Here is a 23,003-nt window from a genome sequence, read left to right as displayed (position 1 = left end):
AATGCATGTGAGGGCAAGTGCACACCAAAAAGCATCAGCGTAATCGCAAACGCTCAGCGCTTTTTGAAGTGATTTTTGTAGGCATGTGTCTAGAGATTTTCTAATCATGCCTAGCGATTCTTGGAGCGTTTTGGTGAAGTGTTCATTATTTTTTGTTACAGTACAGCCGTAACTGAACAGCTTCTGTAACAAAAACGCTTGGAAATTCGCTCTGATCTAGCGCTTCTCAGAGCGATTTTCCACTTTCCTAACTTAACATTGAAGCTGAATCACCTCAGAAAAGCACAGAAATGCTGCAGGACCTGAGTTTGCGTTTGGGAGAAAATCGCATCGCTCTGGTGTGCTCCATCCCATTCAAATACATGAGCCAATCGCTTTTCAAAGCGCGCTGGCATTTTTAAAAGCGCTCAGAAACACTCTTGGTGTGTACCAGCCCTTAGTTTTTGCTATGCAGGGACATCGGACAACACACTAATGTAACTTGAGCTCAGCGCTGAGCTGTCTCACTTAGCATGGCTGCTGCTAGGGTACAAGTGACCCACGTGGCAGCTTGGGGCCTCAGGCCTCTGTGGTGGGCTGCCCTGTGCTGTGCCAGGATGCCTGCAGGAATGCTCTGAGCAGAGGCCCCCATTCTGCCCTGAGTTACTTGCGGTAGCTGCGGGGAGTAGTGGGAACAGTGAAATGCAGTATGTTACATTTTCCTATGTTGCTGTCACTTACAGTAGGTAATAACAATCTGACAGGTTCTGGACTTGTCCACCTCCTCATGGGAGTTTCTCCGTATTTTCTTTATTCTTAATGAAAAGCACTCTCTGTAAAGGATCTATATAAATATAGCGTCCGTCTCCTCACTCACTCGCACACTATTTAAAGATAAAGAAAACCCTGAAAATCCCCCCTGAGGATATGGACTAGTTCAAACCCTGTCAGAATGCTGTGACAGATCTGTCAGAGAAAAAAGTAATTTATAGTGCATTTTACTCTTGAAAAAGTGTACATCTGTCATTTAAGTTGTACAATTTTCTTTAATAGTGGTCCTTTAATGTTTGCGTTACTTTCCAATTAAAACATTTTAATTTCACAGAAGCAAAGAGACAGAAATGCAATATTTAGGGTCTGTTGCATGTAATCTTACTTTCCTAATTTACAGGGAACAACAGGGGCACCCTCAGGAGTCAGCACATCACCTTTCTGCTCTAGTCAAGTGTTCAAAGATTAATTTTAAGTGATATAACAGAATATTCCTTTTTGAAAAGGACACCTGAACTGAGAGGTATATGGAGGCTGCCATATTTATTTCCTTTAAAACAATACCAGTTCCCTGGCAGCCCTGCTGGTCTCACAAGCATCAATAGTGTCTGAATCACAGACCTGAAACAAGCACATGGCAAATCCAGTCAGACTTCAGTCAGAAACATCTGATCTGCTGCATGCTTGTTCAGGGGCTATGGCTAATAGTATTAGAGGCAGAGGATCAGCAGGATAGCCAGGCAACTGGTATTGTTTAAAAGTAAAAGAAATATGGCATGCAGCAGATTAGGTGTTTCTGACATTATTGTCAGATCTGACAAGATTAGCTGCATGCTTGGTTCTGGTGTTATTCAGACACAACTGCAGCCAAATAGAACAGCAGGGCTGCCAGGCAACTGGTATGTTTAAAAGGAAATAAATATGGCAGCCTTCATATTCTTATATTTCTTCTCACTTTAGTTGTCCTTTAAAGGGGCACTACAGCGAAAAATTATAAAATTTAAAATATGTGCAAACATATACAAATAAGAAGTACATTTTTTCCATAGTAAAATGAGCCATAAATTACTTTTCTCCTATGTTGCTGTCACTTACAGTAGGTAGTAGAAATCTGACAGAAGTGACAGGTTTTGGACTAGTCCATCTCTTCACAGGGGATTCTCAGCAAGGCTTTTATTCTTTATAAAGATATTCCCTAAAAATAATTTAAACAATGATGTTGGCCAGCTTCCCTGTTCGCTACACAGTTTTTTGACAGTTGGACAGAGCAACTGCCATTCACTAAGCGCTTTTGAAAATAAATACATCCCTGAGAATCCCCTAAAAAAGAGATGGACTAGTCCAAAACCTGTCATTTCTGTCAGATTTCTGCTACCTACTGTAAGTGACAGCAACATAGGAGAAAAGTAATTTATGGCTCATTTTACTCTGGAAAAAGTGTATATGTTTGCACATATTTTAAATTTTATAATTTTTCGCTGTAGTGCCCCTTTAAGAAATCCTGGACATGTATACACAGGCGGTGCCCTACTTTCAAATAAACAGGTTCCGTTCTGGGAGATTGCTTGTAAGTTGAATTCGTTTGTAAGTTGAGTCATGTGTTATCCATGGGGAAACATGAACTCATGATTTACTTTCAGACAACCCTGGATTTGGGCATCCTATTTTTATTTAATTATTTATTTTAATATTCATATAGCGGCGACATAATATGCCATGCTGTACAGCTGTAAACGCCTGAAAAACGCTTTCTATACAGTAAAAAATTGCTGGGAAATCACTAGGTAAAAACGCCAGAAAATCGCTCAGCGTTTGCGTTTAGCGATTTCTAGTGTGAGTGGGCCCTAAGAGGCACCCCAGGGCCCCCAACTCCTTAATCTCTAGTTATCTGGTTTGCAGTCACTGCCGTGTATCCCCTTTTCTTATTTCTCTCTGTTTCAAACACAATAGGGGAATGATAGCTGAGTGAGATCTGCGCCCCCTCCTACACTGCGCCCTGAGGCTGGAGCCTCTCTCGCCTCTGCCTCAGCCCTGCGCCCCTCTCCTACACTGCGCCCTGAGGCTGGAGCCTCTCTTGCCTCTGCCTTGGCCCGGCCCTGACTGTCTGTATCTGAAGACTGTGAACTCTTGATAATCTCTGTGACTTACCATCATAACAAACGTAGACAGAACCTCCGCCATGGGCTCCCGGACAAAGGCGTTGCGGATGGATAGGGCCGATCGGACCTTGCGGAGGACGGATCTCCCCAGCTTCATGCTGTCGGCTGGCACTCGAGCACTTTGACACCCGCGTGCAGTCTCTGGTTAAACTCTAAACACTCGTGGCTGCCAGAAGGTCCAGGGCTGCTTAAAAAGTTACTGGAAGGGAAATGATTAGAGCAATCATTGTGGAGATCTGGATGCGAACCTCCGCCCTCCCGTCCTCCTCCCTGATAGCTCCAAGGTCCAGCACTCATTGTAAATAGGGAGATAGGGAGCCTCCGACAGCCTGGAAACGCACGCTGCTGACGTCCCCGCGCGGGAGCGCTCCTCCTGGATCCCACACAAGTTTAAGTTTAGAAACACCGATCGCTGCCAAAGAATGTCGCAGCCATGTGCCGGCCGCTATGACACGCTGCCCTAGTTACACATCACACTTAAAGGGGAACCATCCTCTGTTCAGGGTTACTAACTTTGAATCCTTAAAGGGAACCCGAGGTGAGAGGTATGTGGAGGCTGACATGTTTATTTCCTTTTAAAGAGGAACTCCAGTGAAAATAATGTAATAAAAAAATGCTTAATTTTTACAATAATTATGTATAAATGATTTAGTCAGTGTTGGCCCATTGTAAAATCTTTCCTCTCCCTGATTTACATTCTAACATTTATCACATGGGGATATTTTTACTGCTGGCAGGTGATGTCAGTGGAAGGAGATGCTGCTTACTTTTTTGGCAGTTGGAAACAACTGTAATTTCCCACAAAGCAACAAGGTTCCCACAGTTTGATGTCAGTACCTCAGTGCTGTGAGGTGCTGACATCACACTGTGGGAGGGGTTTCGCCACAAATTCAGCCATACAGAGCCCCCTGATGATCCATTTGAGAAAAGGAATAGATTTCTCATGGGAAAGGGGGCATCTGCTACTGATTGGGATGAAGTTCAGTTCTTGGCTACGGTTTCTCTTTAAATAATGCACATTTTTTGGCAGTCCTGCTGATCCTCTGTCTCTAATACCTTTAGCCATCGCCCCTGAACAAGCATGCAGCAGATCAGGTACTCTGACATTATTGTCAGATCTGACATGATTAGCTGCATGCTTGTTTTTGGTGTGATTCAGACACTATTGCAGCCAAGTAGATCAGCAGGGCTGCCAGGCAACTTGTATTTCTTAAAAGGAAATAAATTTGGCAGCCTCCATATAACTCTCACTACAGTTGTTCTTTAAAGGGAACCCTAGGTGAGAAGGATGTGGGGGCTGCCATAATTATTTCCTTGTAAACAATGCCAGTTGCCTGGCAGCCCCATTGATCTTCTGGCATAAGTAGTGTCTGAGTCAAAACCCTGGAACAAGCATATGGCTAATCCAGTAAAATCCACGTCAGCTGAGTCAGAGTACCTGCTCTGCTGCATGCTTGTTCAGGGTCTATGGCTTTAAAGTATTTGAGACACAGGATCAGGAAATAAAAATGGCAGCCTCAATATCCCTCTCACCTTGGGTTCCCTTTCAACCATAGACCCTGAACAAGCATGTAGATCAACAGGGGCGTAACTAGGAATCACTGGGGCCCCAGCGAAACTTTGGATGGGGCCCCCTTCCCGGTGCAGAAAGCTTTTTTGTCTCCGTGCCCTTAGTTGTGAGTCTCTCATGACAGGGAAAAGAAACTTCTGCCCCCACAGGGCCCCCTGTAGCTTATGGGCCCCCCTGCGGCTGCATCCCATGCAGGAGCTATTGTTACGCCCCTACAGATCAGTTGTCTATACTGTATAACAAATCTGACAAGATTAGCTGCATGCTTGTTTCAGGCATGTAATTTAAGGTGCATACACACGCAGTACAGCCACCAACGACGGGTCCGTCAGACCCTCCAGCTGGGTGGACTTTCAGCCAACAGTAGCACGTGTGTATGCGCTGGCGGCGGACTGATGAGGCTGTTTCTGAACGATCCGCTGAGCGGATCGTTGAGAAGCAGCGTTATCAGTCCGCCGACAGTGCGTACACACGTGCTACTGTCGGCTGAACGTCCGCCCAGTCCTGGGCAGGACTAGTTACGCCCCTGGGCAGGACTAAAGATGTCACCACCAGTGATGAATTTCAGAATGTAAATCGGAGAGAGGAAAGATAGCGGACAAACACCGACTAAATAATCTTTAACCACTTGCCGACCGCCCACTACCAATAGGCGGCGGCAAAGTGGCACCCCCAGGACCGCGTAACGCCGATCGGCGGCGGCACCTGGGGGACTGAGCAGCCGGGGATCGCGCGCAGGGATGGGCGCGCATCCACCGGCATTAGGCTCCGCCCACCCGTGACATCAACCTGACGGCCAATTAGCAGTGCCGGCGGGTTGTTAACCCCGATATGCCGCATACTAAGCGTATAATACACTTTGTAATGTATACAAAGTGTATTATACAGGCTGCCTCCTGCCCTGGTGGTCCCAGTGATCGAGGGACCACCAGGGGAGGAGGCAGCCCTAGTTGTAGTCACTTAAGCACACTGATCCTGTCCCCCTGCCCCCCTGATCGCCCACAGCACCCCTCAGACCCTCTCTCCCCCCCCCCCCCCCGATCACCCTCTCAGACCACTGTTTGCACCCAATCACCCCCTAGTCTCCCATCAATCACTCCTCCCTGTCACTATCTGTCAACGCTATATTTTAGATCAGGTCCTAAACTACCCCCTGGGGGCTCCTGATCACCCCCCCCCCACACCCTCAGATCCTCCTCAGACCCCCCCTCCCCCGTGTACTGTATACATCTATTCTCCCCTGTAATCACCCACTGATCACCTGTCAATCACCCATTAATCACCCCCGTCACCACCTGTCACTGCCACCCATCAGATCAGACCCTAACCTGCCCCTTGCGGGCACCTGATCACCCGCCCACACCCTCAGATCGCCCGCAGTCCCACCCTCAGATCACCTCCCAAGTGCATTGTTTACATCTGTTCTCTCCTCTAATCACCCACTGATCACCCATCAGTCACCACCTGTCACTGCTACCCATCAGATCAGACCCTAATCTGCCTCTTGCGGGCACCCAATCACCCGCCCACACCCTCAGATCGCCCTCAGACCCCCCCCCCCCCCCCCCCCCCCCTGATCACCTTGCCAGTGCATTTCTTGCATCTATTCTCCCCTCTAATCACATCCTGATCACCTATCAATGCAGCGCACCTAGGCTGCAAAAAAGTGTCACACGTGGTATCGCCATACTCAGGAGAAGTAGGATAATGTGTTTTGGGGTGTATTTTTACACATACCCATGCTGGGTGGGAGAAATATCTCTGTAAATGGACAATTGTGTGTAAAAAAAATAAGAAAATTGTCATTTACGGAGATATTTTTCCCACCCAGCATGGGTATGTGTAAAAATGCACCCCAAAACACATTATACTACTTCTCCTGAGTATGGCAATACCACATGTGTGACACTTTTTTGCAGCCTAGGTGCGCTAAGGGGCCCAACATCCTATGAGTACCTTTAGGATTTTACAGGTCATTTTGAGGCATTTGGTTTCTAGACTACTCCTCACGGTTTAGGGCCCCTAAAATGCCAGGGCAGTATAGGAACCCCACAAGTGACCCCATTTTAGAAAGAAGACACCCCAAGGTATTCTGTTAGGTGTATGATGAGTTCATAGAAGATTTTATTTTTTGTCACAAGTTAGTGGAAAATGACACTTTGTGAAAAAAAACAATAAAAATCAATTTCCGCTAACTTGTGACAAAAAAATAAAATCTTCTATGAACTCACCATACTCCTAACGGAATACCTTGGGGTGTCCTCTTTCTAAAATGGGGTCACTTGTGGGGTTCCTATACTGCCCTGGCATTTTTGGGGCACTAAACCGTGAGGCGTAGTCTGGAAATCAAATGCCTCAAAATGACCTGTGAAATCCTAAAGGTACTCATAGGACTTTGGGCCCCCTAGCGTACCTAGGCTGCAAAAAAGTGTCACACGTGGTATCACCGTACTCAGGAGAAGTAGTATAATATGTTTTGGGGTGTATTTTTACACATACCCATGCTGGGTGGGAGAAATATCTCTGTAAATGGACAATTGTGTGTAAAAAAAAATCAAAAAAAATCTCATTTACTGAGAAATTTCTCCCACCCAGCATGGGTATGTGTAAAAATACACCCTAAAACACATTATACTATTTCTCCTGAGTACGGCAATACCACATGTGTGACACTTTTTTGCAGCCTAGGTGCGCTAAGGGGCCCAAAGTCCTATGAGCACCTTTAGGCTTTACAGGGGTGCTTACAATTTAGCAACCCCCAAAATGCCAGGACAGTAAACACACCCCACAAATGACCTCCTTTTGGAAAGTAGACACCCCAAAGTTTTCAGAAAGGGGCATGGTGAGTCCGTGGCAGATTTCATTTTTTTTGTCACAAGTTAGAAGAAATGGAAACTTTTTTATTTATTTAGTCACAAAGTGTCATTTTCCGCTAACTTGTGACAAAAAAATAAAATCTTCTATGAACTCACCATGCCTCTTAGTGAATACTTTGGGATGTCTTCTTTCCAAAATGGGATCATTTGGGGGGTATTTATACTGTCCTGGAATTCTAGCACCTCATGAAACATGACAGGTGCTCAGAAAAGTCAGAGATGCTTCAAACTGAAGAAATTCACTTTTTGCACCATAGTTTGTAAACATTATAACTTTTACCCAAACAAAAAAAAAACAAACAATAAGTGTCTATTTATTGATCAAAGACATGTAGCACAATAAATTTAGACAAAAATGTATGTAGAAATTTTACTTTATTTGAAAAATGTCAGCACAGAAAGTTAAAAAAATCCTTTTTTTTTTACAAAATTCATGTCATTTTTGATGAATATAATAAAAACTAAACATCGCAGCAGCAATCAAATAGCACCAAAAGAAAGCTTTATTAGTGACAAGAAAAGGAGGTAAAATTCATTTAGATAGTAGGTTGTATGACCGAGCAATAAACCGTTAGGGCTCGTTTCCACTATAGCGAATCCGCATGCAGGCACTGCATGCGGATTCGCATAGGCCAGGGGTAGGGGTAGGCAACCCGCGACTCCGGAGCCGCATGCGGCTCTTTTTTACCTTCGCCGCGGCTCCGGTGTCAGTGGCTGCGGCGCGCGTGTGACGTGTGCTGTTGTCGCTGGCCGGCAGCCTATCAGAGAGGCCGCCGGACCAGTGCAGTGCAGGGCTTCGGGCGGCCATTTTCCCGTAGCCCTGCAGGCAGGACGTGACGTAGGGAGAGGATCGTGGCGTGGGAGTTGCGCGCCACAAGGTCGGGACCGGAGGTCGGGACAGGAGGAGATGGTGACAGGAGGTCTTCTGACTAGGTGAGTAAATGGGTTTTTCTTTTCAGATCTGCTGAAGGATTGTGCATATTGGGGTCAGATCTGCTGAAGGATTGTGCATATGGGGGTCAGATCTGCTGAAGGAATGTGCATATGGGGGTCAGATCTGCTAACGATTTGTGTATATGGGGGTCATAACTGCTAACGATTTGTGCATATGGGGGTCATATCTGCTGAAGGATTTGTGCATATGGGGGTCATATCTGCTAACGATTTGTGCATATGGGGGTCATATCTGCTGAAGGATTTGTGCATATGGGGGTCATATCTGCTAACGATTTGTGCATATGGAGGTGTTAGGGGGCAGCGTTAGATTAGATTTCCTGGCATAGGCAATACAAGTGGATGGGATTGTTTCCACTTGTGCGTCGTGCGGGTTCCTTTTGGTGTGCGGGGAAAATCTGCACAGCAGAGTCGTCAGAATTCGCGTGCGGCAGGAATGCGGGCGAATCGCCCGCAATGCTTTTAATAGGGAAATCGCATGCGGCTTTGTCATGCAGTTTTCCCCGCGATTTCGCGTACAATTTCGCATGTAAGGCTATGGAAATTTGCACAGGCAGTGACATGGTTAAATTCGCCTGCTTCCTAGCCATGTGAAATTGTATGCGAAATCGTGGGGAAACCCGCATGCGGAAACGCATCCGCATGCGATTTTGTCCGCGGTGGAATGCAGGCGATTCCGCACTGCAACAGTGGAAACGAGCCCTTAAAGCTGCAGTGGTCTGAATGGAAAAAAAGTGTCTGGTCCTTATTAAGACTGCAGTCCTTAAAGAGACTCCGTAACAAAAATTGCATCCTGTTTTTTATCATCCTACAAGTTCCAAAAGCTATTCTAATGCGTTCTGGCTTACTACAGCACTTTCTATTATCACAGTCTCTGTAATAAATCAATGTATCTTTCCCCTGTCAGACTTGTCGGCCTGTGTCTGGAAGGCTGCCAAGTTCTTCAGTGTTGTGGTTCTGTGATGCATCTCCCCCCTCCAGGCCCCTCTCTGCACACTGCCTGTGTATTATTTAGATTAGGGAAGCTTCTCTCTTCTCTCTTATCTTTACAAGCTGGATAAATCCTCCTCTGAGCTGGCTGGGCTTTCACATACTGAGGAATTACATACAGGCAGAGCTGTCTGCACTCTGCAGGAAGAAACAGCCTGACACTTCAGTGGAAGATAGCTGCAGGGGGAAAGAAACACACAAACGATCTCTTGAGATACAAAAGGAAGGGTGTATACAGCCTGCTTGTGTATGAATGTATTTTCTATGTGTGGACATACTGTACATCAACCTACTTCCTGTTTTGGTGGCCATTTTGTTTGTTTATAAACAAACTTTTTAAAACTGTTTTTAACCACTTTTAATGCGACGGGGAGCGGCGAAATTGTGACAGAGGGTAATAGGAGATGTTCCCTAACGCACTGGTATGTTTACTTTTGTGCGATTTTAACAATACAGATTCTCTTTAAGTGGTTAAATGAATATTGTAAAAAAAAAAAAAATAGGCTTTTGAATTCATTATGTTGTTTTCAATACAGTTCCTGTTTAAGCTTGGTAGACACCTTTAATTTTGATTGGCCAATCACTGACCAATTGTACCACCTCCATGAAGTATGAGGGATTATCTACACAACCTGCTCATAGTATTCAAAATCTGTTGACCCTCACACCACATGGAGGCGGTAAAACAAGACTTTACAGCCAAACTCTCCAATTTCAATTAAATATAATTTAAATTCAAACCCACAGTTTTTATGCAAAATCAAGTTCCCCCGTGTTTCTGGCCCTTCCATCGCAGTAGAAGAACTGAGACTTCCAGCGTGTGACATCACAGAGCCACTCCCGTCTTGTCGTAATGATTCCCTCAGTCAGCAGCACAGGCCTGCTTACACAATTCATTAATTATGACTGTAGGGCTATTATGTTGACATTTATCACTCTCTTTTGTGGACTTGACATTATATAATGTACTTCAGGGAACCGAGATAAGGACATTCCAATAAAGCCTTTGTTATTACTGACCTTTGCTGCGCAGCGAACTAAAGTGGCTGTAATAAAATATAACAGTCTTAGATTAAGAGAATTGTTTTCTTGATAGATCAATGGAATGAATCAGCGGAGGAAACATATTAAAGTGACCCGAGCAGCATTTTTAGCCCCTCCTAGGGTATCTCAATAGCACATTAAAAGTGCACATTAACAATGTGGCTCATTACTAAACAACATATCCATTCTTACCTTTTCTTTTTACATTTAAATGTTTGTTAGAGGCTTTTATTGCCCTATTTCAGTGGCCTGCTGTACCCAGAAAGAGCACACAGGTAAGGACTGTTGTAATTAGCAGTAGCAATGAGCAAACAAAAGCTTTCATCAGCAGGAGGGGGGATAAAACACTGTACTTCAAACAGTTTAGAGCAGTGGTTCCCAAACTGGGGGCGAACGCCCCCAGGTGGACAATTTGGGTTCTAAGGGGGGCGGTAAATTTGTGGGGGGCGACAGGGGGGCGATCAGTATGAAAAGGCAGAAAAAATAAAGTGTCGCAGTGTCACTCGTTTTTAAGAAAACTATGGGCAAAAAATATGATCTGTATAAAATATGCAAGTGTGCATGATAGAGTTGCGTAATTCCTCAGGGCTCGTTGGTCACGCGCCGGTGTAATGTCAGAAATTGCAGCCCGGAAGCAGCCTTCCTCACTGAGTATCGCGCATGCTCAGTGGGAAGTTAGATATTATTTACCTGAAATATCTCCGCTTCCGCACCACGTACACTCCCGAAATTTTCAGGGGAGGGAGGGGACCCCCAGATCTAGCTCTGTGTCGAATTGCAGCCCCCGAGCCCCGCTAGTTCCCGAGATAGGTTTGCTGCAATCAGTCTCGGGAACCAGCGGGGCTCGGGGGCTGCAATTCGGCACAGAGCTAGATCTGGGGGTCCCCTCCCTCCCCTGAAAATCTCGGGAGTGTACGTGGTGCGGAAGCGGAGAAATTTTTGGACGTCTTACGTGGCTGCACAATTTAATGGGACGCAGGCTCCTACTGCGCATGCGGGGCTGCACAACGTGCGGGGCTGCAATAGCTGACATTACATCGGTAAGGGAATTGGCGCAAAGTAGTTGAGTCACTGGCTATTTTTAGCTGGCAAGGTCACAGCGCTACCCCCTCCACTGGCACCACCACCTGGCGTAAGGGTATACCGTACTAAGAGAAAGGGGGCGACAGGGGTAAGTCATCTTCCCCTAAGGGGCGATACTTCATAAAAGGTTGGGAACCACTGGTTTAGAGAGTCACACTTGATTACATTCATGCCTTCCCCTGGATAAATAAGGGCAGAGGGGAGGGGAAGGCAGCTCCTACAGCTATAAGAAACCAGGACAAACTGCAGAAAAAGAAAGCTGCTTGGATCCTTTTAAAGAGAGTCTGAAGCGAGAATAGATCTCGCTTCAGACCTCATAGATAGCAGGGGCACGCATGCCCCTGCTAAACCGCCGCTATCCCGTGGCTTAACGGGGGTCCCTTCACCCCCAAATCCCCCTCGATACAGCCGGGGAGCGCTTCCTGGTTGGGGCAGGGCTAACCCAGTGCTGGGCCGAAATTACGCATTAGCGTAATTACGCATCGTAATTCACTACAAATGCACCGTAAGCGTTACGTGTAAGGTTACGGTATTACGCGTAATTAATTACGCGTAGACCGTGGGGTTACGTTTTACGCGTAACAAATTACGCGTAAGACAGTAAACTCCCATTGAAATTACACAGTCTGCCGTAATTGCGTAATATTAAGCTCCCGTATAATATAAAAAAGCCGCCGACTTTAAGGGTTAATAGCAAAGCCCCCTTAAGTGCTAAGAGCCTCAAATTTGGAGAATATATTAAGGAGATCAGAAGGAATAAGAGGAAAAAAATTTTTTTCAAAAAGACCTTATAGTTTTTGAGAAAATCGATGTTAAAGTTTCAAAGGAAAAATATATACATTTAAAAACCCGCCGACTTTAACGGTTAATAGCAAAGCCTGCTTAAAATTTAGGAACACCAAATTCACAGGGTATATTAAGGGGATCAGTGGGAATAAGAGGAAAAATTTTTTTTTCAAAAAGACCTTATAGTTTTTGAGAAAATCGATTTTTAAGTTTCAAGGGCGAAAATGTCTTTTAAATGCGGAAAATGTCCGTTTTTTTCGCACAGGTAACAATAGTGTTTTATTTTCATAGATTCCCCCAAGTGGGAAGAGTTTTACTTACTTCGTTCTGAGTGTGGGAAATATAAAAAAAAAACGACGTGGGGTCCCCCCTCCCAGACCTCTTTAACCCCTTGTCCCCCATGCAGACTGGGATAGCCAGAATGCGGAGCACCGGCCGCGTGGGGCTCCGCACCCTGACTATACCAGCCCGCATGGTCCATGGATTGGGGGGTCTCGGAAGGGGAGGGGCAGCCAAGCTTTCCCCTCCCCCTCCGAGCCCTTGTCCAATCCAAGGACAAGGGGCTCTTCTCCACCTCCGATGGGCGGTGGAGGTGGAGGCCGCAATTTCCTGGGGAGGGGTTCATGGTGGCATCTGGGAGTCCCCTTTAAAAAGGGGTCCCCCAGATGCCCACCCCCCTCCCAGGAGAAATGAGTATAGAGGTACTTGTACCCCTTACCCATTTCCTTTAAGAGTTAAAAGTAAATAAACACACAAACACATAGAAAAAGTATTTTAATTGAACAAAAAACATAACCACGAAAAAAGTCCTTTAATATTCTTAATTAACCATTAATACTTACCTGTCCCTTTAAAAGCCAGTTCCCACGCAATATCCTCGGAAATATACTAATCAGTTACAATGTAACAAAGTTATTACAATGTAACAACTTTGTTACTTTGTAACACCACCGCACCCGACGTCACTCGCCGCTCACCCGCCGGCCGCCGCATACACTAGCGTGTATGCGGCGGCCGGCGGGTGAGCGGCGAGTGACGTCGGGTGCGGTGGTGTTACAAAGTAACAAAGTTGTTACATAGTAATAACTTTGTTACATTGTAACTGATTAGTATATTTCCGAGGATATTGCGTGGGAACTGGCTTTTAAAGGGACAGGTAAGTATTAATGGTTAATTAAGAATATTAAAGGACTTTTTTCGTGGTTATGTTTTTTGTTCAATTAAAATACTTTTTCTATGTGTTTGTGTGTTTATTTACTTTTAACTCTTAAAGGAAATGGGTAAGGGGTACAAGTACCTCTATACTCATTTCTCCTGGGAGGGGGGTGGGCATCTGGGGGACCCCTTTTTAAAGGGGACTCCCAGATGCCACCATGAACCCCTCCCCAGGAAATCGCGGCCTCCACCTCCACCGCCCATCGGAGGTGGAGAAGAGCCCCTTGTCCTTGGATTGGACAAGGGCTCGGAGGGGGAGGGGAAAGCTTGGCTGCCCCTCCCCTTCCGAGACCCCCCAATCCATGGACCATGCGGGCTGGTATAGTCAGGGTGCGGAGCCCCACGCGGCCGGTGCTCCGCATTCTGGCTATCCCAGTCTGCATGGGGGACAAGGGGTTAAAGAGGTCTGGGAGGGGGGACCCCACGTCGTTTTTTTTTTTTATATTTCCCACACTCAGAACGAAGTAAGTAAAACTCTTCCCACTTGGGGGAATCTATGAAAATAAAACACTATTGTTACCTGTGCAAAAAAAACTGACATTTTCCGCATTTAAAAGACATTTTCGCCCTTGAAACTTAAAAATCGATTTTCTCAAAAACTATAAGGTCTTTTTGAAAAAATTTTTTTTCCTCTTATTCCCACTGATCCCCTTAATATACCCTGTGAATTTGGTGTTCCTAAATTTTAAGCAGGCTTTGCTATTAACCGTTAAAGTCGGCGGGTTTTTAAATGTATATATTTTTCCTTTGAAACTTTAACATCGATTTTCTCAAAAACTATAAGGTCTTTTTGAAAAAAATTTTTTTCCTCTTATTCCTTCTGATCTCCTTAATATATTCTCCAAATTTGAGGCTCTTAGCACTTAAGGGGGCTTTGCTATTAACCCTTAAAGTCGGCGGCTACCTAACATTGATCCATGCGTCAACTTTTCCGCTTGGCAGCATGACCTTACGCATTAATTGCTAGTAGGATTTTACGCGTAAGCCTATAACGTAATAACCTGAATTACGGTATACTTACGCGTAATTGCGTAAGTGCTATGCGTAATTACAGACATGTACCGAAATTGAATGTCTATGCCGTAAGCGTAATTTCGTAATGCGTAATAGCGTAAAATTACGCGTAATGATCCGTAAGCGTAGCTTTCTCCATTACGACCAGCACTGGGCTAACCGCCGCAGCCTTGCCCCACGCGCGTCTGTCAGCGCGTATCTCCGCCTCTCCCCTGCCCCTCTTAGTCTTCCTTCACTGAGAGGGGCGGGGGAGAGGCGGCGATGCGCCGCTGATAGACGCGACTGGAGGCAGGGCTGCAGCCGTTAGCCCTGCCTCCAGGAGCGACCAAGTCTGCGACCAAGTGTCGCAGTGGGGGGTTTGGGGGTGAAGAGACCCCCGTTTAGCGGCGCTATAGCGGCGGTTTAGCAGGGGCACACATGCCCCTGCTAACTATGAGCTCTGAAGCGAGATTTATTCTCGCTTCAGAGTCTCTTTAAGCTTCCTACATACAACAGATGCTAACTCATGATCATTTTAGGTTAAAATCTTTGTGAGTGCCATGGCGAAAATTCAATGAGTTCCTTTATGTTGGTGGCCTCTGCTTCAGGATTGAACTTGCATTTTTTTTGTCCAAGGCATGGGCTGCAGGGCAAGCTAAACGGGCATACAGGCTACAGCTAGAAGGAGGAAGAAGCCAATCTTGCGTCCACCCTGACCTCAGTGACCTGCGCTGCACCCTGAAGCTGGTGCCTTCCCTGCCTATGTGTCGGCCCGGCCCTAGCAAGGGAATATCTTACTAATTAGCTTTTGAGTGAAGTGGAGGTTTGAAATATTTCACCTTTCAGTAACTTGGAAACCAGTCATCCCTTTTTTTTCCCTCTTTTATTTGTTCTCTATTTAAAGAGGAACTGTAACGACAAAACGGCCCCTGGGGGGTACTCACCTCGGGTGGGGGAAGCCTCAGGATCCTAATGAGGCTTCCCACGCCGTCCTGCGTCCCTCGGGGGTCTCGCCGCAGCCCTCCGAACAGCCGTGACGCAATATTTACCTTCCTGGCTCCTGCGCAGGTGCTCTGATGCCTCTCGGCGCCGAAGTAGGCGGAAATACCCGATCACCGTCGGGTCTGCTCTACTGCGCAGGCGCAAGTTTCCGGCGCCTGCGCAGTAGAGCGGACCCGACGGAGATCGGGTATTTCCGTCTATTTCCGTGCAGAAAGTCGCCACAGCGCCCCCGCTGGAGCCAGCAAAGGTAAATATTGAACTGACAGTCGGCACAGTCGCCGGCTGTTCGGAGGGCTGCGGCGAGACCCCCGTGGGACAGAGGACGGCGTGGGAAGCCTCATTAGGATCCGGAGGCTTCCCCCACCCGAGGTGAGTACCCCCCAGGGGATCTTTTTAATGTTACAGAGTCTCTTTAAAGTAAACCATAGATGAATGAATGCAAACGTTTTTTACATACCTGGGGCTTCCTCCAGGGATGAGTCCCTCGTTGTTCTCCTTTGTTACCTTGTTCCTCCACTATGACTCCCGGTAGCTTTGGGAGCCGAGGCTTGCTGTGCATGCACAGCCTAGCCACGCACGCGCCCGCTGCATTCTCGACGCTGGAAGTATTCTGTGCCTCAGTAGTACTAATGTGTAGGGGCAGAGTGTTCCCAGCTGGGGGGACCTGCGCACTACACCTGTTCCGACCATGGGCTTAACTAGAAATCACTGGGGCCCCCTGAAAAACTTTGGATGGTGCCCCCCCCCCCCAATCAAACTCTGTTGCCGCTTGCATTGCGGAAGTCAGAGGTGGGCTCCCTGCCTTCTGCCTCATTTCTGGAGGGGGAAGCCGGGAGCACTGAAGGGGTGCCCAAGGTGAGGGAGGGGGGAGTTGGGCCCCCTCCCCGCCGCTGTGTGCTCACTGCCCCCTCTCCTGAGCTGCTCCCCCTTCATGCCACTGAAAAGAGGCCTTGGTGGTCACCCCAACAGGCTCTGGGCCCCCCTGCGCCTGCATCCCTTGCAGGGGCTATTGCTACGCCCCTAGTTCTGACTGGTCCCGGCTGGCCCAGGTTATTGGGTCTGAACCGGCGGATCCAGGGGGCGGAGGAGGATGGTAAGGGAACAGTCAGACTGAAGGGGGCGGGAGGAAGCCCCATGTATGTATAAAACCTTTGCATTCATTCATCTCAGGTACACTTTAATGTTTTAGACTTGAGATAACATTTTATTTTCAACCTACTTTAATAACAGTTAGTAAAACGAATAATTGTTGAGACTATTGAGACTCAAGCAAGTAGCAACCGGGCTGGTTCTAGAATTTTTGCTGCCTGAGGCAAGCTTTTGAGGATGTGCACAACCCTCCCCCCCCCCCCCCATTCCCATTTTGGAATGATCGATCGCACAGCACCCAAAACTTTACTCTGTTTCACTTAATGTTCTCACATGACATGCTGCAGCTCAACACAATAGCACACTGGCTGGCTGCGAGTCTGTGACCGACAACCTGCTCACCCTCAGCCACTCCATTCCTCCCCAGTCAGGACAGCAGTGTCACCTCCTCTCTTCTGCTGTGCAAGTCAAGTGAAACACTGCTGCTCTCCTGCCTCCTCCTCACTCACTGTTAGACTCCTCACACAGCACAACAAGCTGCTTTTTGTAACGATTGCAGAATCGTTTTCGTGGTCAGCGCACAAGATGCGCACTGACACAACGAAAACCCCCCACAAGCGTATAATTAACCTTCCCAGCGTTCAATTTCCCCAGGATTTCTGTGCAAACAGTGATAAAATTTATTTTTAAAACTTTTTTTTTCCTGTAACTTGCCAAAATGTGTCAAGCAAGGGTCTAGTATACAGTGCAGGAGAGTATTGATGTGTATGCATGTTTATACTGTTCACAGCATGTTTTTTTGAACGGACATTTCTGTCCATACCGCTAGGGAGGTTAAGGGAACCCAGGCTAGGTGCAATGCACCAGCAGAGGGCAATTCCCACCGGCAGATGGCGTTGTGGAGTGCAGACGAGCACAATCACTGCACGGCCACAGATGGTAGATGGGGATTGTACAGATCTAAGACACGCAGGGCTGAACAGCCCTTAAAGATAAAGAGCACAGGTACAGGATGAATGTGTGTTCACCAATCTAGTCGCGACCCAGTGACAGTGAACACACATCAGCAGAAACAAAGTAGGAACGCAATCGCGAGAGAGGCGATTGCTAGAGGTGACACAAGGCTTAAGCAAGACAGAGGACGAGAGTAGCAAAGGCACAGCAAACAACAATGAGAAAACAACGAAAATAACAAACGCTAACTAAACGCGAACACCGCACTCATTCGCAACAGCGAAAGCGTTTACCGCGCGGTCTCCGCGTGTTACACACAACAGAGACAAGCACGCCTAACTAACCACCGACAGACAAACACGAAACAGAGAACGCGAGCGCTTGCTTAACGGTTACCTCACCGAGCCTACGGCAAGCGTTCGTATCAGACAAGACAAACAAACGGAAAACAGGAATAAGCTAGGAAGGATCCACAGCCGCTACCGTTAGGGGCTAGTGCGATCCAAGCAAGACAGGCAGATGAGATAGCTGGTAGCAACCGCAGCTCCAGCTATACTCCAAGAAAACAGAACAGAAGGATCCACAGCACTAACGCAAGGCTAGTGCGATCCAGGCAAGACAGATCAGAAGGATCCACAGCACTACCGCTAGAGGCTAGTGCGATCCAGGAAAACAGAACAGAAGGATCCACAGCACTAGCGCAAGGCTTGTACGATCCAGGCAAGACAGATCAGAAGGATCCACAGCACTACCGCTAGAGGCTAGTGCGATCCAGGAAAACAGAACAGAAGGATCCACAGCGCTAGCGCAAGACTAGTGCGATCCAAGCAAGACAGATCAGAAGGGGCTACCGGTAGCAACCGCTGCCCCGGTTAGCACCCAGGCAAACAGAACGATTTCCTGTCGACCACCACTGGGACAGGACAATCCCAACAGACAGACAGAACAGATAGGCAATCTAACTGCACTAGGAAACTGCCTAGTACAGTTCCACGAATTACTCTAAAATAACTTCAACAAGAAACAGCATGGCTGACACTCTAGGAGTGTTTACAACAAACCCTGAAGAAATGACCAGCAAAGGATTGTGGGTGATCCCAACCTTTATACTGCCAGCAGCTAGATGATTTGCATAACCAATGTATGCAAATCCCTCAGCAGCAGAGCAGGTCTGGAACTTGCAAGACAAAGCCAGGTCTCTTATCCAGATACCTGCATCCCTCAGACACAAGGAATGGTCAAACAGCTGTCTGCCTGTGCAGCCAGCTGAGTGGATCCTTACACTTTTCCCCAATGATGACATCTTCACCTCCCTCGCTTCTCCTCTTACTCTGACTGCATGCTGTTAGTGTAAAACAGTACAAACAGGCTGTCCCTGTAATCTCTGCTGCCTGATGCAAATGTTTCACCTTGCTTCAAGAGAAAACCGGCCCTGAGCAGAAATAGCAGTAGCAAGACACTTACCAAATGCCTCCCTGCAGCGCACTGTCTGCCCCATAGGAAGAACCGACATACTGCAGTCTGCATACACTGCTTAAAGAGCACAGAAATAAACTCTGTCCGGTAAACATGCCACGTTTCCTTGCCAGGGATTGCATGGCACAGCCTCACACCTTGCGCTGCCTCCTGGATAATGGCTCATAAATGGCTTATAAGCTATACTTAGATCCCAAATGGTTTCCCAACACCTATCAGATCATCTATTCCAATGACTTCTACAGGGACGGAACACTGAAACTCCTTTTCAGTCACTGTTCATTATGAGTCACACAGATTAGCTTACAGTTAATTATTGTTGACAATATTTCACAAATACTTGTGTAAAGTCTAATAAGGTCAGTTTTAAACTGAAATTATTACATAATTATTTAGACTTTCGCCCGTGGGCATTGATCTGTATCAGATCAAGCTCATTCTCAACAAACATGGTGGTTTTGTTTAACCAAATGCACAGTGTAGTGCTTGCACTGCTTCTCAGTAGTATCGTTATCATCACTTCGGAGACTGCTTTATTTATCAGGGCTGTGAAGTTCCTCAAGCCTAGTCTTGGACACGCTTTTTTTGTAGTCTTGCTGACTAGGTTGTGGTGATGTCACAACATCTCCCCTCTCTCAGGTCTGCTATGAAGGTACTAGAAGTAAGTTTTTTTTTTATATCATAAATATTAGATTGTGAGCAAAACATACCCCTTTATTTCCTGCTTGCAAAATACCCCTTTGCACTTCAACAAACATTTAGGATGCTGTACAGGTTAGAAGCCACAGAGGCCTTCCATGTCCTTCTTGACCCCACCGCCACTGGCTTGGACACCCTTCATCTTTGTGGCTGCAGTCCCCCCCCCGTCTGTTTATAAGCATGGCCATATTCACGCATACACAGAACAGCCGTGCCTGTGTATGCAGTTGCACGGAGGGGACCGTGGGCACGAGAGCATATGGGCACCCTACCCTGGGTCTTGAGAGGTCCAGCACTGATTCCTGACGACCTGCATGGCTGTCCTACTTCTGGGTTTAATGTTATTATTATAGATTTATATAGCGTCAGCATCTTCCGTGGTGCTGTACAACAGCATACAGGGTATAACAATACAAAAAAAACACAATACAACAGTTAATACAAGATAAAGGTGAAATACAGCTGATGCAGTGAACAAATCAACTACAGATTTTTACATAATGATGGATCAGTGCCGTAACAATGGGGGCTGAAGCCCCTGCAGGAGGGTCACAGCATGAGGGGAGAGTATGGCCACCTACATTGGCAGGGAGAAGGGAAAGTCCCCCCCCCCCCTCACCTCGGGCTCTCCCCTCAGTGTTCCCCCCTTCAGCATTAATAGGCAGCAGCGGCGGGCAGGAACACAGACATACCTCCATGTGTTCCACCGCCGAAGGTTCCGCTCTCGAAGTGCCTGACGCTACTTCCTACTTATCAGTAAGAAGGGTGTGGCACTTAGAGATCGGACCTCCGAAGTGGAGGACGTGGAGGTACGCCTGTGTTCCTGCCTGCCGCTGATTAATGCTGGAGGGGGAGCGCTGAGGGAAAAGCCCAAGGTGAGGGAGGGAGTGGCCCCCCTTCACACCAATTTAGGTGGCCATGCTCTCACCTCATGCTGCAAACCCTCCTGTACCCCAAAACGGACCTGAGCGGGTCCCGGGGGGGGCATCCCCTGGGGTGCGCACACTATACAGCATTGCGAGACAAAAGGGAAAAGAGAGCCCTGGCCAAAAGGCCTTACAGTCCAAAGGGTTAAGGGATAGGACAGTAGGTAAAGGAAAGCTGTGTATGAGATGGAAGAAATGGTGGTCAGTCGCCAAAGTGCCCTAGGTAGGAAAGTATGCTTGCCTGAAGATGTAAGTTTTCAGATTGCACCTACAAAGGATAAGTGTGGGCGAGTGGCGGATGTGTTCAGGGAGGGTGTTTCAGAGGAGGGGAAAGGATGGAGAGAAGTCTTGTAAGCTGGAATGGGAAGAGATGACCAGAGAGGAACAGTGGAGAATACAAATCAGTTTCTTGATCATTAATCATAAGCTATATTCTTTGGTTACATGAAGATTGTAAAAGGTGTGGTGGATAGGGATGTAAAAACATTGCAAACGAATTTTCGAAAATTCAAGAACTGAATGTTTGGCGGCGATCCCCATTAACTTTAATGGCAGGCGACCTTCTAAAACCTTCAGGGTATGCAGCCACAATTTCTTTAAGACCTCTGTTGTGAAAATCTTAAAATTTTAAATATATGTAACATATACAGATAAGAAATACGTTTCTTCCAGAGTAAAATGAGCCATAAATTACTTTTCTCCTATGTTGGTGACTTACAAAGTAGTAGAAATCTGACAAAACCGACAGGTTTTGGACTAGCCCATCTCCTCATGGGGGATTCTCAGGGTTCTCTTTATCTTCAAAAAAACTTAGCGAATGGCAGTTGCTCCCTCCAACCGCCCAAAAAAGTGTATGCTGAGCAGGGAGGCTAGCCAGCATCTTTGTATAAATCTTTTGCAGGGAACGTCTTTATAAAGAATAAAGGCCATCCTGAGAATCCCCCATGGAGAGATGGACTAGCCCCAAACCTGTCACTTCTGTCAGATTTTTACTACCTACTGTAAGTGACAGCAACATAGGAGAAAAGTAATGTATGGCTCATTTTACTCTGGAAGAAACGTACTTCTTATTTGTATGTATTTACATATATTTTAAATTTTAAGAATTTTATCACAGTGGTCCTTTAAAACAGTTCTATAAAGTGTCCAAAAACCTGGACAGTGTCATGGTGGGGGAGGGGGGGATCAATGGGGAAATATTTGCCCCCCAAAAATACCTTATTTTTTAAAAATGTTTTTTTAAAGGAGATGTCAATGGCCGCCGTCTTTAGCAGGTAATATAGCAAAGCTCCCGTACATGCTAGAATCGCCAAATTTGCAGGGTATGTGAAGGAGAAGAGTGTTTTCTAAAAGACCTTGTCATTTTTGAGAAAATCTATTTGGAATACTTCAAAGAAAACAATGGTTTTTTTTAAGCCAACAAAATGACATTCAGCTGCAGAATTGGGCCATTTAAAGCAGAATTCCTCCATTTACGTTAATTGTTATTTGGCTCTGGGGCTTGCTATCCCATTTGCGGGAGGTCCACAAGTTACCGTATGTGCAGCTTGGCGCCACAAAAGCCTTAGCAGCATCCATGCTGGATGATTATGGCGAACGTTTGATTGTTCTCAGCAAGCTGTCCAAGTTTGTCCATCACTAGTGGTGGAACACCATTAAGGATATCTGTACCACAATACCAGGGCCATTTCTTGGGCAGTGCGGGCAAGGCAACTGCCGTGGGCACAGACCAGCAAGTAGAAGAAGGGGGAAGGGGCAGGCAGAAGGACATAACCGTTAGGGAGCTGTTGACGCACGTTGCAGCCAAATGGAAGAAGAAAGAAGATTACCAGCGCCATCAACTTCTTTGACTCCTCCTGGGCTGCCTGCGTCAGACATCACGTCATCATCACGTCACCACCGCGTGATGACACCTGATGTCCTGTAGCGGTACTGCAGGCTGTCAGTGCACGGCGCCCATGGAGGAGTCCGCTTTCTGGGCTCCCTTCACCTGTGTGTTCTCCTGGTCTCTGCTTCCTCCTGGATGAGCGGCTGGTCACTAGTAAGTGGGCAGATCTACGTGTGACCTGTGACTGTGTGACTGTCCCTAAAGAGTAAGGATTGGCAAGTCCACGGGGTGGGGGGAAGGGGCGCAATTTTTACACCCTCGCCCTGGGTGCAATTTAGCCTAGAAACTGCAGAATACTACCATTTAATTATAACAAGAGCACATCCAGCAGCTCTGGTAGGATATGCTCAGAGGGACCATCCAGAGGCTTCCTCTACCTAAGTGTCTAACTTTTTGGGGGTATCTGAAGTTGTAGAGAGAAAAAAACACAAGGAGACTGGGAGCCCAATCTGGCGTAATATTGTTAGACCATCAGGAAATAGGTATAACAAATATATATACTCACAAAGCTGGGTTGCTAAGGAAGCAACCACTCATAGGAGCATGTGG

General features: G+C 46.8%; 1 protein-coding gene across 2 annotated transcripts in view; it reads right to left on the bottom strand.

Moving 5' to 3' along the window:
• LOC137531842 (aquaporin-7-like) overlaps window positions 1-19,039 on the bottom strand; it is a 61,137-nt gene extending 42,098 nt beyond the window's left edge. Inside the window, exons 1-2 of one of the 2 annotated variants that reach the window (XM_068251807.1) lie at window positions 18,930-18,994; window positions 2,899-3,108 (exon numbers count right to left, since the gene is read on the bottom strand). In XM_068251807.1, coding sequence (XP_068107908.1) covers window positions 2,899-3,006 — 108 coding nt within the window. In that variant the 5' untranslated portion in view covers window positions 3,007-3,108; window positions 18,930-18,994. Of the gene's footprint in view, window positions 1-2,898; window positions 3,109-18,929 lie in introns of both variants that reach the window. The other variant, XM_068251817.1, reaches the window with a different exon arrangement.
• Between the last annotated feature and the right edge of the window lie 3,964 nt (window positions 19,040-23,003).

The sequence above is a fragment of the Hyperolius riggenbachi genome, chromosome 1, assembly GCF_040937935.1.
Source record: "Hyperolius riggenbachi isolate aHypRig1 chromosome 1, aHypRig1.pri, whole genome shotgun sequence".
NCBI classification, from domain to species: Eukaryota; Metazoa; Chordata; class Amphibia; order Anura; family Hyperoliidae; genus Hyperolius; species Hyperolius riggenbachi.
This window is presented reverse-complemented; position numbering and strand designations above follow the sequence as displayed.